The sequence below is a fragment of the Podarcis bocagei genome (genome assembly GCF_964188305.1).
Source record: "Podarcis bocagei genome assembly, chromosome: 6".
Lineage (NCBI taxonomy): Eukaryota > Metazoa > Chordata > Lepidosauria > Squamata > Lacertidae > Podarcis > Podarcis bocagei.
In genome coordinates this window covers 88,106,458-88,121,651 of record NC_138130.1, presented here as the reverse complement: position 1 = coordinate 88,121,651, position 15,194 = coordinate 88,106,458, and the positions used below count along the sequence as shown (strand labels likewise).

General features: G+C 42.2%; 1 protein-coding gene across 2 annotated transcripts; it reads right to left on the bottom strand.

Annotated features, from left to right (window-relative positions):
* Positions 1-1,046: 1,046 nt before the first annotated feature.
* Positions 1,047-15,012, bottom strand: DCUN1D5 (defective in cullin neddylation 1 domain containing 5). 2 transcript variants are annotated; one of them, XM_081199547.1, is made up of 9 exons: positions 14,526-15,012; positions 9,581-9,672; positions 8,254-8,324; positions 6,547-6,638; positions 5,551-5,659; positions 5,364-5,468; positions 4,481-4,583; positions 3,739-3,814; positions 1,047-3,640 (listed from the first exon to the last, which is right to left on the bottom strand). In XM_081199547.1, exons 1-8 carry the CDS (start codon positions 14,600-14,602, stop codon positions 3,759-3,761), a joined length of 705 nt encoding a protein of 234 aa, XP_081055673.1. In that variant the 5' UTR covers positions 14,603-15,012; the 3' UTR covers positions 1,047-3,640; positions 3,739-3,758. The 2 variants fall into 2 exon arrangements, with proteins under 2 accessions (XP_081055673.1, XP_081055672.1); XM_081199546.1 differs by having other exon boundaries at positions 1,047-3,814; positions 14,526-15,010.
* Between the last annotated feature and the right edge of the window lie 182 nt (positions 15,013-15,194).

The window sequence follows — 15,194 nt, the reverse complement described above, 5'->3', positions numbered from 1 at the left end:
CCATCGTTTCCACAGTTGGCAACAAGTGCTTTTGCTAAATTAACCCATCACACCAAAGAAACAGAGAATAACTCCATTATTCTGTGATGAAATCAATTGGAGACTCGGTATCTGGTATCTGTAAGTTGCTTGTTTCACAGGGATTTAAATACTTAAGCTCCCCACTCCGACCCATGCTTGTCCATTTCAAGGACTCGGGTGCTCTACAAATTTGATGGACAAAAAGAAACACCTGACTAAAATAAAGTGATGGAAACCAGTAAATTTGTACAGTGGTAACTCAGGTTACATACGCTTCAGGTTACCTACGCTTCAGGTTACAGACTCCGCTAACCCAGAAACAGTGCTTCAGGTTAAGAACTTTGCTTCAGGATGAGAACAGAAATCGTGCTCCGGCGGCACGGCAGCAGCAGGAGGCCCAATTAGCTAAAGTGGTGCTTCAGGTTAAGAACAGTTTCAGGTTAAGTACGGAGCTCCGGAACAAATTAAGTACTTAACCCGAGGTACCACTGTACTTTGGAATGAATAAACTAATAGAAGCCCTAGATTGGATTTCACCAATCTAGTCAAATGGGACCTATGAAGATTTATGGAGAATTTATCACCTTGATGGTTGAGAGATTTTCTTCAGCGTGAGTGGGTATCCATACCTTACCCATAATTTTCCACTGTCAATAGTTAACATGCATGATTGACTTTAGAACCAGTTGTATAAGTATCCCCCTCCCAAAAAAGGACTGAAGTTTGCAGATGTTGAGCCCCCCTTTAAAATTAGTTTTGGTTAAAAAATTTCTTGTGTTACAAATCAAACCTTCTAACGCTACCACAGCATTTGGAAGTATTCCAGTTTTAATTAGTGTCTGATAACTGAACACTGAATACTTTTCTTTCTCTCTGTCTTTACTTTTAAAAAAAAGCAATATGGAAAAGCTTCTCTCAACGAAATTCTATCTTCTTGCAGAAGTGGCTCTGAACATGTAACATACACCCATTATCATTTTAATAGTATATTGGTATTTTAAAAACCACTCACAAAAAACAAGGTCTAAATCCCTGAAACATGGTTTTATTATAAGAATAGTGATAAAACCTCAGAGATACAAGTCATACACAGCAAGTTGATACCTTCACATTAAGTAAAGACACTGGCAATGGTGGAAACAACAGTCTGTCGATTTACTATGTTAATACCAGCTCCTTTGGGCTAGTTTGTTTTTTTTTAAATTAATCACTTGAATTAAACGATGGTTTTGTTTACATTATAAACATAGTTGCGCTTTCCTGATTCGTATCTTGAGACTTTAAAAACCTGAGAGAAAGGTTTTCTAAAGCACAACACAAAGGACTGGATGCCAATTAGGATGACTTGATGGTTCAATCCTATGCATGCTTGCTCTGAGGTCTGCCCCATTTTCTTTGGGGTTTAATCCCCAAGAGATTGTGCATATCACTGGTAGACGTAATTAGGATGAGGACATGTTGGAGGGGAAGCACCATGGCAAAAAACCAGGGGAGGAGAATGACCTTGTGGCGACCTGTGCCTTATCACTAGATGCAATTTCAAGCTGCTCCATCCCATTGGTATCAGAGCGCGAGAAAGTGCCCATACCAGAGGCCAGTCCAGTGCCAACTGTGATAGGCCTCCCTCGTGGCTGTACTTCTTTTAAAGCCTGCATTGCCCTCTTTTGGGAAAGACATCATCCTAAATCATAGCCTGTCCTGGGAAACACCAAAAAAGATTTTACCGAGGATTTGGGTTTGGAACAGTAAATAGCACTTTGCAAAAGCAATCTCTTTAAGAAAACATCTCATGTCTCATTTAGACACACTGCAGCATTTTTCACATCCATGCTATTAATCTGATAATGCATTTTCTTCTGCCCAATGGCACTCTGGAGGTAATCATATAGCCATCTTGTACTGTCCAACAGTGTTCTTTTGATGCACAAACTTGCAGCCCAGAACCACCAAGTTCAATGGGACTTGCTCCCAGGTGAAATATGCTTAAGACTGCAGACTTAGGATGGCATGGCATCAAATATTAATAAGTGGCTATGTCAATACAAAAACAAAAACTGGTACAGACCATGTTCATATGAGGCTAAGAACTCTCCCAAGGTTATCTAAAATGTAATGGCATACACATTAACACAAGCAATGAAGTAAGAGCAGCAAGTTTGAAATGTTAAGATGCTTCCCCTCACTCCAATCTCCTTTTTCCTGTGCAGAATTACAGAAAAGCAAAATAACACAGTGTAAGGTCATCCCTATAAGATGACGCAAAACAATTCCAATGACTAACTTGGGTCACATACACCTGAACAGCTGGCAGAGCTGCAAAAGAAATAGCCCTTTTCTATTGAATACCCAAAACAGATACTTAAGGACTCTATGATCAGAAGGAGGGAAATGCACCAAAGCAACATCTTGTCTGGACAAAACATTCTGGATATCTTGTACTACCTGAACCTGCTTACAGTGCACACAGCACATTTCTCATTATCCTGAGCCAAATACTACTATGTCTCACCTAGCATGGTAAGCTATGGGGGTAATTAATAAAGTTGACCTAGATTTGCTAAAAGGATGATGATGTAAACAGAAATAGCATCCTGAGTGGAAGAAGGGATGCAAATGATTTCTTTAACATTCACCATGCCAACTTGTTGCCATTTCACCCCATACATTTATTTATTACAAAATAGGCCTTGGGAATTCCTATGCTTGACAGACTAAACAGCCAACCTCTCTGTCTCAAGATATATGGAAGTAGAATTTGAAGGTTATGGCAGTTATGATGGTGCTCAAATAATAAACAAGAGAGATAGCTGAGTTCAGCTTTCCGCACATGCCTTGATTTTCAATGCAACTCAGCACACACAACTGTGCCTTTTCACGTTCTTGCTAAATGGCTATGAAACACATGAGGATACGGCAACTTTTCTTAGTTCAGGCTAAGTAGACACATGAAATCAGGTAATAAAACCAAAGGTCCCACATTTAGAGATGAAGAGGAAGGAGGATCATCTGCAGTGTTTTCATTGAAGTTCTAGCTCTGCCTTCCTAGGGTTTTTTTTTTTAAATATTTAGGCCAATTTCTAATCAAACACAAGTTTAATGTTTTCAAGGTCCTACAGATGCTACAGACATCACCATCCTTTTAGTACCTTTTAAGTTAATTCATAATTAAGACAATTATGAATGTTTCATTAGAAGACAAAATGTTGGGAACGGCAGAAAAAAATATTTTAAGGCCATGTCTCCATATGAAGCTGTAAACTATGGCACAAGTGATGGTGGGTGTTGGCAAAACACCAGCCAAGGCTTCGACGTTAACATTTCTTCCTAAAAACAATCATTTCATCAGCGACCTACCATATCAGATTCCTTTACAACTACAATTTTAAACACATCTCCAGGATTCAAACACTCATACAAGATACTTCTGATGCACTCTACAATGTTTTGGTTTTGAACATGGAAACCACAGTCATATTCAAGGGATATCCTTCACTTTTAAGACTGTTACAAATCTGAATCTTTATTGTTCTGAAATGCTAGAAACTTAAGACGAAACCCTCCAATTTTCAGTCTCAGAAGAGGTGTGGTTCAATGCCCATTTCACATGTAACAAGGCTTCCTTTAAAAATAAAAGGAAAAAAATGACTAAAGTTCATAAGGATGTGAACGCAACCCTTGGTTTTGACTCAGTTTTTGCAACATCACAAGATCCAGCACCTTCTTCAAAGCTGCTCTTGCTATGATGCTTGGCGAACCTTTTGCCACTCCACAAATTCATCAAGAAGAACAGGCCCTGCAGAAGAAATAATGCCAGTTATAACATGTTGCGTTTTAGTTGAATCATAACAAAGACAGAAAGAATTACGTCTTAAATCATCTTAACATGTAGCTCTTGCTCAGGAGTGGCTAACCTGTTTCAGTCACCCCTGAGGGCCACATCTCAGCAGTGGGGAGGTTAATGTATGTGTGCACATACACGACTCTCACGTATGCTGCACCCACATTCGCTAGGCATATACCACCTCACATATACTCACACATACACTCTCACACAAATATGCAGAGATGCATGTACACATGCAGCACTTCCAGCCTTACCCATTGCAGTACTGCGGAGGGAGTGGGAGAAATTCCTGCCTTTCATTTGCACAGAAGGATCAACGTAAAAGGCAGCATTCCCACTCACCTGCTCTCCAGTGGTGGGTTGGGAGGAGGATCCTGCCCTTTAAAGAGGAGGCAGGGGACATTCCCTTCAATCTTAGCACTGCTTAGTGCTTACACTGGGGGTAAAAGATTCCTCTGCCTGCTCTTCATAGAGGATAACTCTGCCTATTTAGAGAGGATCTCCAAAGAAAAGGCAGATGGATTTTTATTTCCTGATTTCAGTGCCTGAGACTGAGAGATAAATCTGTGGGGATTAAAGTATCACGAGTATTTTAATTGAAATGGGAATACTCACATGCCCCATCTTCATCATAGTTGCTAAGATCTGCATGGACAGTTCTGCTGAATTCTAACACATTGTACCACTGATCTTTGTTAATTACTCTGTATTTTGACTGCTGCAGAAAAATAAGACATCAGGTCTCAGCCCGTAATGTGTTGCATTTAGGAACAATAATGTGTTCAGTTTTCTTTGCACAAGCCAAGTTATTACAGTAGCTGAGGAAATGTTTGAGGAAGAAGCAGGTGTTGGGTGGAGGAGCCGCCTTGAAGATTTATTGCCTGGGAATGGGGAACAATGTTGTGCAAGGCTCAAAGGAAGGCATGCAAACTGGAAAAGGGCAGCTGGTAGCAAATGACATCATGTGGCGCAGAAAGGAAATGGGGTTGATATGCATAAGCACCAGGAGCTGAAGTTGATAAAGAAAGCACAGGAAGTTCCAACATCTTATCCACAAGACCCACCTAGTGGTGATGTCATGCAAATCTAATTCTGCTTGTCCATTCTAAAGTAGTTCCAACAATCATAAAATATTTTGTTTCTAAGGGGTCGAAACATATGTAGGAACCCAAACATTTCTTGTGAAATATGAAGGTAGGGTGGACATAACCACGCAGCAGATGAAATTTGGTTGATGGTCAGTACAGAAATGAAACTAAGGAACTGAGTGCGTATAGAAACAGAGGCACTGTCTCCCATTCCAAAAGCAAAGAGGAAATGAAAAAAGGCTTAAACTGTCTCACTGGATTGCCTATAGTGAGACCAAGAAGGTACACATTCATAAACTGGAGATCAGCTGAGATTTTGTTTTTGTTGTTATTTACTGTGTTTTTGTAGACCTATTCACAAGGCAAATGAAATTTGCAACACCTTTTATTTTTTAAAAATGTGTGCTTACCTCCAAGTATTGGTAAAATACTGAAAACAGAGGCCACGTTCTTCCAAGTAGAAGAGCTAACATAGATTTTGCAGTGTCAATATCCAGACTTCTCTGGTCTTTATCCTAAAGAGATTTTTAAAAAGGCAGCACTCAGATATAAATGGCAAGTTCCTTGCATGTTTTTATAAGGAGAAGATGCACTTACCCTTGCAAAATCGAAGGCATATCTGTAGATATTCTTAAATGTTGAAATATCATTCAGTTGAGAGCGCAAAAAATCAAATTTACTCTGCAGCTTTTCTGTGCAGTCACATCTTAAAATAAAAGATTAAAAAATTACATGCCAAACATTCTTTTTTGGGGGGAGAGGAGACAGAAATATATAAAATACACTTTTTCAATGAACACTTTTAACAAAATAGTAGAAAAGCATTTAAACTACCAGGATTAGGGCTGTTTCTACAGAGAATATACAAATAGAGGTTCAAAGGACATTCTCGGAACAAGGAATACTGGAAGGTTGTACCCTGTCTACCCTGTCTGGCCTCACTGACCAGTGAAGAAATAGCTGCAGTGAGCTTCCTTCCCTCTTGGCTGCCAAAAAGATGCCTGCTCTAACCACCAATTGACCTAGGACTTCAGTGGGGAGGACATTATTACTCTCGTTCAGCTTTCCTCAACGTGGTGCTCTTCATGGTTCCAGTTACAGATAGGTAGCCGTGTTGGTCTCCCATAGTTAAAATAAAAAAAATTCCTTCCAGTAGCACCTTAAAGACCAACTAAGTTAGTTCTTGGTATGAGCTTTCGTGTGCATGCACACTTCTTCAGAAATGGTGCTCTTCATTAGTTTTGGACTATAACTCCTATCAGCCCCAGCCAGATAAAACAGGAGAAATATTATTATGCATCAAACAGCCTGCAAGTTGATTATTTTTTTTTTACAACTGTATAAATCACACAGCAATACTTCATAGGAGTACTTGCTTTTCTGATATTTTTTTAAAAGTAGAGTTCAACACAAAGTTCAGTGGTCTTTAAGTTAGGAGCACCAGAAAGTGACAGGACCTTTCCAGTCAAAGCCAAAAGCCCTCTTGATAATAGTGCCCAACATTCCATCTGTCGTGCTCTTTGCTAAGGTTCTGTAGAAAAAGTTTGCACTTTCAGCCATACATGAAGATGATTTCAAATATAAAAAGCTTACTGTAATGAGGTCATCCCCTTTAACCATTCTTCCTTTGTAAAAAATCCCATGCTTTCAGCCTCCAGTTTCCAGGCTAAAACTAGCATAATAATCTGTATGGGAATGGGAAAAGGGAGAAATTAAAATTCAAGATATCTGATGGACTGCCTGCACCTGTTTCCGTCTGCTGCACATGGAGATCTATAATGGAGGCCCTCCTCATGTGTTGATTTCCTACATCAACAAGGTTGGGCGCCATGAGGGAGAGAGCCTTTTCCATGGTTGTTCCATGGTTCTGGAACTTCCTGCCAGCAGATCTATGGCAGGCTCCTATGCTTCAAGCCTTTTGGAAGGTCCTAACGACATACCTCTTCTGACAGGCATGCTGTTGTCCCGCAGGTACTAATGTAGACCAATCAGGACAGAAATATATTGATGATGGTTGTTTCGCATCCTGACTATTTTTTGCTATTGATTTTAATTGTCTTACTGCCTGGTTGTTCTGGGGGGGGGGGATTCTTATAGTTTTATGTTTGTTGTACTGATGATATTTTGTAATTTTTATGTAAGTAGCTTCAGACCAGCATCTGGAAAGATGCTCCAATAATAATTTAATAACATATGTTTACAAGAAAAACACTATTTAACACCTGGTTTATTTTCTCTGAACAGCAATACAAATCCACAAGGATTCAAAATGAAGATGTGATTTAAAATTAGCTCAACTGTAGAAGACTTTCCCCCTTAAGTTTTGTGGCGTTATCTTGGCAAAGACGTAACCAAACCTGAGTTTGTACAGATAATGCAAAACCATTTTATTAGGTAGTTATTGCAATATATAGTTTCATATGTAAGAAAATGAACCAATTGCTATTCTTGAATTTTCTGATACAAAGTAACCGTTAACTAAAGGTGTACATTATTGTAATGTCAGGTCTCAATATTTCTGGTCATCACGGCAACTGTGCAGCTGCCTTGTGAACAAGGAGACAGGTGACCAGACTTCTTGTAAAATTTGAAGCTGTGGAGGGGTGTGCAAATACAGTATATATCAGCCTAGCAGTTACGGGGTGATCCAAGATTGCGAGGTAAACTGGGGTTGTTTGGCTGCTTCACTGAGGAGCTGTCTGGTTTAACACTCCTCTGAGCTCCCAAGCTGGTCTGCTCCTTCCTGGCTTTTCCTGTAGGAATGGCTGGTAGAAGGCTGTCTTGGCTGTAGATGCATGGAGGCACTCAACTAACAACAGACTCCTCACCTTCCTCTCGTACAGAAAGGGTGTTGGGGAGGATTTATTGAAAGGGGAGAGAAATCTGGTGACCACAATCTCTGATTTGGATACCAAGGCCAGCCAAAATTACAGACCCCTAGATATTGTTATTTATTAAACAACCATTTCTATTAAGAATTTGGTGTGTTCAGTACATATATATATAGAGAGAGTTATAAATATTTTTGGTCTACTTCAATATTTTGTAGCTGCTTGTACAGCTACTGTGAGTCACTGTAAACATCATTTTATGGAAAGGCAGCATAGAAATCTGATGAAGAGGCATGTGTATTGGAGAACTGGTGAATGGGGAGGGGTTAAGCACATCAATTTCCACCAGTAAAATTAATGAACAATGCAAGTGAAGAAGACGTTTGTTGGGGAGGAGGAGGAAGGCTTGAAGATCTGAGTCTAACGATTTGCAGGAAATAGCATATTGCTCTTTAGGGACAAGACTTACATTTTCAGGTTCAACGCCAATGTCCTCACAGAATTTCTCCATTCCTTCTGGCCCTACCACTTCATCATCACCTTCAAAACAAAAGAAATCAAGCTAACACATGCCATACAAATATCATACTAGTCTTACTTCTGATCCGACAAAATGCTTGGCAGCACATCCATATTTGGATTGGCTCAGAGATATTAACAGACACAGGAAGGGTTAAGCACTCCCTGCCTTTGTGCCAGTTATCTACTATAAATTGTCCCTAACCCAGTTGTTCAGACACCTGGGGTCCCTGGACCTAGAACAATGCCACTGAACACACGGCTGCAAATGTCACAAGACCAATTTAAGCAATATATTGTTGGATATATTTGGTTTAGGACTACTATCCTGAACCAAGAGTCCTAATTGAGAAGCATGTCCTCCAGTTCATCAACTCAGTTCACTGTGTGTTTGGAGTGAGATAGCCAAATTTCAACCACCTCAGTATGCCTGAGGGAATGTCATGCCACTGTTTACAAACAGAGGCAATTATTCAAGGGACTCTCTTCAATGCTTTCAGTTCAGCCTCAGATTAACCCCTTTTTCTGTGAAAGCACAGAGGTTTAAACAAGCTAAGTGGTTAGTGCAGCGTATCTGATTACACAAAACAGGCTCTCATTCACTTACATACAAAGACACATTAAAACATAATTCTGCAGTTTGGAGCGAGATATAATCATCCCAAACTGGTGTTCTTCTCAAGAGGCTCCAAATTCTTGATGCTTCAGTATTTCCTTAAGGGTCAGTAGATGTTTATGAGTGAAACAAAAACAGAGCCTCAGATAAGAATGGCCTTTTACTGTTGACTGACAAGTGCCAGGAGTGAACCTCATGGACTTTTGGGTAGAAGGGACAGGCAAACAATGTTAAGGTAAGCAATCATTCCTTCAGTTATTGTCTGCAAGGCCGTCTTGCAAGCTTCAAGCGGTTTTAAAAAATTGGACACTGTGGACAAATGCCCCCCACCCTATTATGCTTAAGTACGTGTAAGTGAAATACCGTAGTTTTCGCTCTATAAGACGCACCAGACCATAAGACAAAACTCATAGTTTTTGGAGGAGGAAAACAAGAAAAAAAATATTCTGAATCCCAGAAGCCAGAACAGCAAGAGGGATGGCTGTGCAGTGAAAGCAGTGATCCCTCTTGCTGTTCTGGCTTCTGGGATAGCTGTGCAGCCTGCATTCGCTCCATAAGACCAAAAAATACGTAGTTATTCTGAGGAGGAAAGAAACAGCTATCAATTATTACTAAATAAGCAAAGCAAAAACTAGAGTTTAGAAATGTACCAGCTTCATACCTGCATATTCATAAAACCAAGCCAGGCACTTCTTGCTTGAAAAATGCTCCTCCCCACTTATCACTTTACTAGAAGCTTGAGACCTGCAGTAGCTTATGAAGACATAAGAAAAACCTACAGTAAATATCACTTCTTGGGAAAATTCCCAATAGCAAGTTATTAAAAACAGGCACACTTTTTAAGAAAAAACCAGCAACCACCCCAAAGTATACCTAAAATGAATGTGTACTGTTGGTCATGACTTGCTGAGTTTTAAAAGTTTCAGAGTGTTTACAGTTTCAGAATGTCAGATTGAGAGTATTCCTTGCTTCTTCGTCTTTAAGTAAGCACGTAGGTATTCCACATTTCAAAGAAACAAACAGAAATACAATGCAGGCTGCTCAAAGATTCCAGCTTCATTCCTACCCCGCTGCAGAGTCTGGCTTGTCATGTCATCAAAACTCAGGCTCAGGGTTTGTTTCTCTCCAACTAAACCATGAACCAGAACAAACCTTGGTTAAATGCTTGCTTGGAGAGAAATCACAAGCTGGGGTTTGGATGACACGACAAGCCAACCTCTGGCTTATTTTGTTTGTGGTGTGGCAGCTGCAGGAGCAACATGGGAACTTTTGAACAGTGTGCACCAACATGATGCTCATTCACATTAAACCAGTTTGTTTTAAACTATAGTTTTAGGCAGCACACTATATGTTTGAAATCAGAAATAATTTAGTTCCTCACAAATGCACTTAATAGTTAAAATAACTAAGTATCTTAGAAAACTTTGAAAACTGCACTGCCATTCAGATACACCGCTGAGCAAAGGAGCTCTGGATTTGGAAGTAACCATAACTGATGCATATCTTGATGTACATCTCTAGGCAAACTACTGGATGTGCCTTCTGAAGCATATGGGGATCTGCATCCCTATCATGGCCACTAACTGTTATGCACAACATTGCTTGCAAGTACAGGCACCAATACTAGTTTAATTGTAGAACAAAGGATAAACAAAATGATCCATGGGAAATCGAGGAAAAAGCTCTGCCCTCGGATAAGCGTTTACTATTGCTTTCTGGCCTGACAGTAGCAGTGATCATAGATGTAAATTAATGTTGATGAACTATGCAAAATATATTCTCAGCAATCGCTAAAATTAAACCCTCTGTTGTTCTGAACCTAACCTATTTGACATAATGAAGTTCTTTGGCCATGGAAATGGACTGGCTACTTACTAGAACCTCAAACTGTGTGAAATCTGTTACAACCTGAAGGGGACTCTAGCTTTTACTATCCATTCACTCAGGAAAGCAAGTTACTTGTTTAATTTGGTGGTGGACTGGCAACTGAATGAGTTCAGGATGACTTTATATCCCTGTCTTTATATTATGTTATGGTGCCTTGAGTGCTGTTTTTAATGTTTCAAGTCTTTTGTAGGCAGTTTGAAACCTTATCCTAAAGGCAGGGAACAGAATAAAATTGCTGTGATGGTTTCATCTTAATTATGTTACCTTGACTGTATGCCCTACTAAATGCAAAGGGACTTGTTTTCTAGTTTTCAGCCTTAAAAACATATGTCTTCTCAACTGTACATGGAAGCTAAGAGTCAATGGTTTTTACATGTCATGTAATAATGGTATATGTGACTAGCAGTTTCATCTGAAAACAAAGTTTCAGGTTTAACTGAAAGTCTGAATCCCAGGTGCCACTGAACACTCATACCCCATGAAGTATTTTAATGGAAGTCATAACAGTGCTGCACTTCACTCAACTGTTGCTGCTAACAAGCACTTGACAATTTGATGTTTAAAGTGAAGCATCTAATCCATTCTGTTCCTGAATGGATAATTAAACATAGCTTCAAGTACAGAAAAGCAAAGTGCAAGAATTTACTATTCATGGTGTTGCCAATTTTGTGCATATATCTGCACAGATGCCTTTAGAATCATGTTGACTTCTGCGCATGACAAATGGCAACCTGGGTAACTGGATTGTCAGAAACTCATCCACTAACAGCCAACACATATGTAGCTAAAGCTGCCCCAAATTGCTTCACTATTTGCCTCTGTCTCCACTTTCCTCCTAATGCTCTGTTAGTATCCCTCACGTTGAATGTCAGATGGTAAGCTCCTATGGGCAAGGACTTGCTTTATTGTACTCTAAAATGCTGTGGACACTGAAAGAACTATATACATTTTGTTCTGCTGCAGCCACTGCTCACTCCACTCATTGACCATTTTCTCCTTCCTCTTATTTAAGAAATCTGTCCTGATGCAAGCTGGAAGGGAAGACAGATGGCAGAACGTGAAGGGGATGCCTGAATCTATATTCTGAGCTGGGGGGCAGGCAAGAGATGAAAGTTGCAACCTGGCTATCCCAAATGTATTTCAATGCATCATCCTAAATATTTCTGCTATCTGGAATGTGGCAAGATTTTTGAGTGGCCCTATGAAATTACGTCACCATAGATCCTAAGAGCCATCTTCGTACCTCATGATGTCTGGTCAGTTTTATCCTAAAGTATCTCCTACCATGTTTCATTAACTGTGTTGTGTTCTGATCCATGTATATAATGCACTTTTTATGCCAGTAAAGGAGATTGGTTTAATATTTCTGCCACTGCTTCCATCTGCAATACCAGCATATTTGATTATATTACATTGGTGCATATTTAGTAAAAAAAAAAAAACTGCTTCCAGGAAATTAAAATCCAATAGTCTGAATGTAGAACAATGGTGTAACTTGCACTTAGCCAACAGATACTGATTTGTGCAAGAAATCTAATGGCAAGTATCTCTTTGTAGGGAACACAGTTTCTTACCACACATAGAACAAAACATGATTTTCCAATGTGTAGGACATGGCCATGAGAAACTAATGGCCTAACACCAAGACAGACTTTATACTAGATATATGAGACTATCTAGAGTTTGGTAGCATAATCAGAATTGTTACCCTAATTTATGGAACCAATAGTTGTTCTTTGTCTGACACAAAAGCCACTAAATCAAGGTTTCTCAAAGCAGTGCAAAATGCAGTACAAGTTGATGGGGTGGTGCAGGGAGGGGAGGGTTGTTCATGTGCCTTCCCAGTATCATTGCCAGTTCCTGAGAGGAAGAGGCCTAGGGAGCTCAGCATGCTGTGAAGCCAATCCAGTGCTCCTGCAAGCATACCCACACTGTGCTGTGCTTCCCACTCATCTCAGGGACCAGCAGCAATCACTGGTGTTGGGAAGGCACATGACCAACACTGCTCTGCCCTGTCCATGTTGCCCAACTGACTGCTGCTCTTCAAATAAGAGTAGCATGCAAAATAAGGTAGCAATAAAGGTTGCATTAAGTGCTTCCTTGGAGGTCACATATACACCACAATTTCAGAGCACTTGTATACTACTTCAGCAGTGATGGAGAATCCTGGGAACTACAGCTTGTTAAGGGTGCTGAGAAATAACTCTGGAGGGTAATTTGAAGAACTGTTTCCCTGTATCTTATTTTACATTAGAGAAAATGGTTGAGATATATAATAGAGATGGGTAAGACCTTGGTATAGATGCTATGGTGGAAGCCAAATGGGAGGTCTTTGGAAGTCAGACTGCGCTCCTGCAGTGGTGGATGCATCTTTCTGCTGTATAGAATTAGCATATGTGACATGCAGAGGATAAGTAGATAGAACTTTAGGGATTGAGTTGATTATCTCTGGACAGATAAAGCACACAGGCATTTCTGTCACAGGGAAATGGTCTCACAGGAAAAGTGAACGTATGCACCTTGGAGCAGAGACCTATCCTGTTACTCTGAAAATACTATATAAACATGAACAGACCACTATAAAAGCATTAAGTGATTCATTTTGCTGCATGGAGGAAGTTGGAAATAGTAGGTGGGGAACCTCCTTTCTTTAGAGATGCTGTCAAAGTCTGGCATCATAAACCAGCACAACATGACCCAGTTATGACACAGCTTGGCAAGAGCTTAGAGAGGAAGAGCTACAGCACATATTTTGCACACATAACGTCCCACATTAAACCACTGGCGTCATTGAACAAGGTTGGGAAATGCCCATTCAAAACCATGCAGATCTGCTGCCGGTCTTGGTAGACAATACTAAGCTACATGAAGGAATGGCCTGACTCTGCATTAGCTGGCTTCCGATGAGGCAATGCCAATTCAAGATCTACAGGCCGGGGACACAAAGTGAATCAAGTCCATACATGAGATAGGGCCTGGCTGGTGGTGCAAAGAAAGGCTGTTGGTGTTTCTGTTCAGAACCAGCGCCGCAAGACAAGCAGGCGCAACTATTTGACAAAGGCCTACTGCAGCATTATGCATTGCTTGATAGAAGAACTACAGCTGCACGTTCGCAACACTGCTTCAGTGGTACACACGGGAAGGAGTGTGTGCGTGTGCGCACGTGCATGTGTGTATGCGAAGGTGCCCCAAGACACATACCAAGTTTTGCTCAGGGCGGGGCAGAGATATAAGGGTGAAAAATGAAAGGATATACATAACCTGCAATAAGTTATGGAAGCTTCACTTGGCGCAAGGCACAAGGGTACAACCTGGCCTATGTGTCAGAAAAGGTGAGGTGCAAACATAGTAGCCAACCCGAGGTCCCTTCAGCCCCCGCCCCCATAAAATATTTGAGGGGAACGCCACCCCAAATTGTAGGCCATTGCCATTCCAATAGCATTCACGTGCCTCATCGTGTGATTTATGTGGGAAGGGGCTTACCTGCCCCCCCAAATATTTAAGATGGCACCTCTGGGTGCAAATGCAAGAGGGGAGGGGAACCCCCCCCTCGCTAAAGGCTGCCTTCCTGGTATCACAAAAGACCCTCTCCCGCCTTGTGTCACCAAGGCAACGGGTGAGGAGGGGGAAAGGGAAGCCGCTCGGTCCCCACCCCGGTTCCCCCCCCCCCGCCCCGCCGCGGAGCTGGGCCCGTCCGCCGCCGCGGTGGCTGTTGGTACCTGCTGATTTTGCACTTCTTGAGGCCCGTCTCGTCCCCCGCCTGCCCCGAGGATTTGCGCTTCTTCTTCACGGGCATCTCCCTCGGTTCGCCCCGGACGGGGGCGCGGAGGCGGAGGGCCGCGGGGCCCCTCGGAAAGTGGGAGGGAGCCGCCGCCTCTTCCTTCCCTCGCGGCTGAGGAGGAGGAGGAGGCGGAGGAGGCGGCGGAGAAGCTGCCGGTGCCGTCGCGGCTCTTGCCTTCCTTCCCCTCAGCTCGTCGCCGCCGCCGCCGCCGCCGCGCCTGGTAGATTCAGGTGTGGGAAGGAGGAATATGGGGGGGGGGGAGAGCGAAAGAAAGAGCTTTCCTGAGGGAGAAGCGGCGGCGGCGGCGGCAACGCCGGTAAAGAGCGGAAGAGGAGGAGGAGGAGGAGACGCGCCGCGCCGCCCCGGAGAGGCGGGAGCAGGAAGTGACAGAGGCGCGCCTCGAACGCGCGCGCGCGCGCCCGCCTCGCAGCGAAAGCTCGTCCAGCCTGCCCCCGTCGCCGGGCGGAGCTAATAGACGGGGGCGGAGCCAACACGCTGGCCCCGCCCCGCCGGGGGGGAAGGTCGTGACGCAGTCTGCCTAAGGGCCGCTGAGGGGACAGCGGGGCGTTGTGAGCCGACAATAAGCGTGCGCTTCGCCCAGCTCCCC

Excerpts from the sequence above, each read along its gene's own strand:
- DCUN1D5 (XM_081199547.1), bottom strand. The coding sequence starts at position 14,602 with ATGCCCGTGAAGAAGAAGCGCAAATCCTCGGGGCAGGCGGGGGACGAG. Across the intron at positions 4,584-5,363 it reads TATTTTACCAATACTTGGAG|CAGTCAAAATACAGAGTAAT; the intron begins GTAAGCACACAT and ends ATTTTTCTGCAG. Across the intron at positions 3,815-4,480 it reads CTATGATGAAGATGGGGCAT|GGCCTGTTCTTCTTGATGAA; the intron begins GTGAGTATTCCC and ends TTTCTTCTGCAG.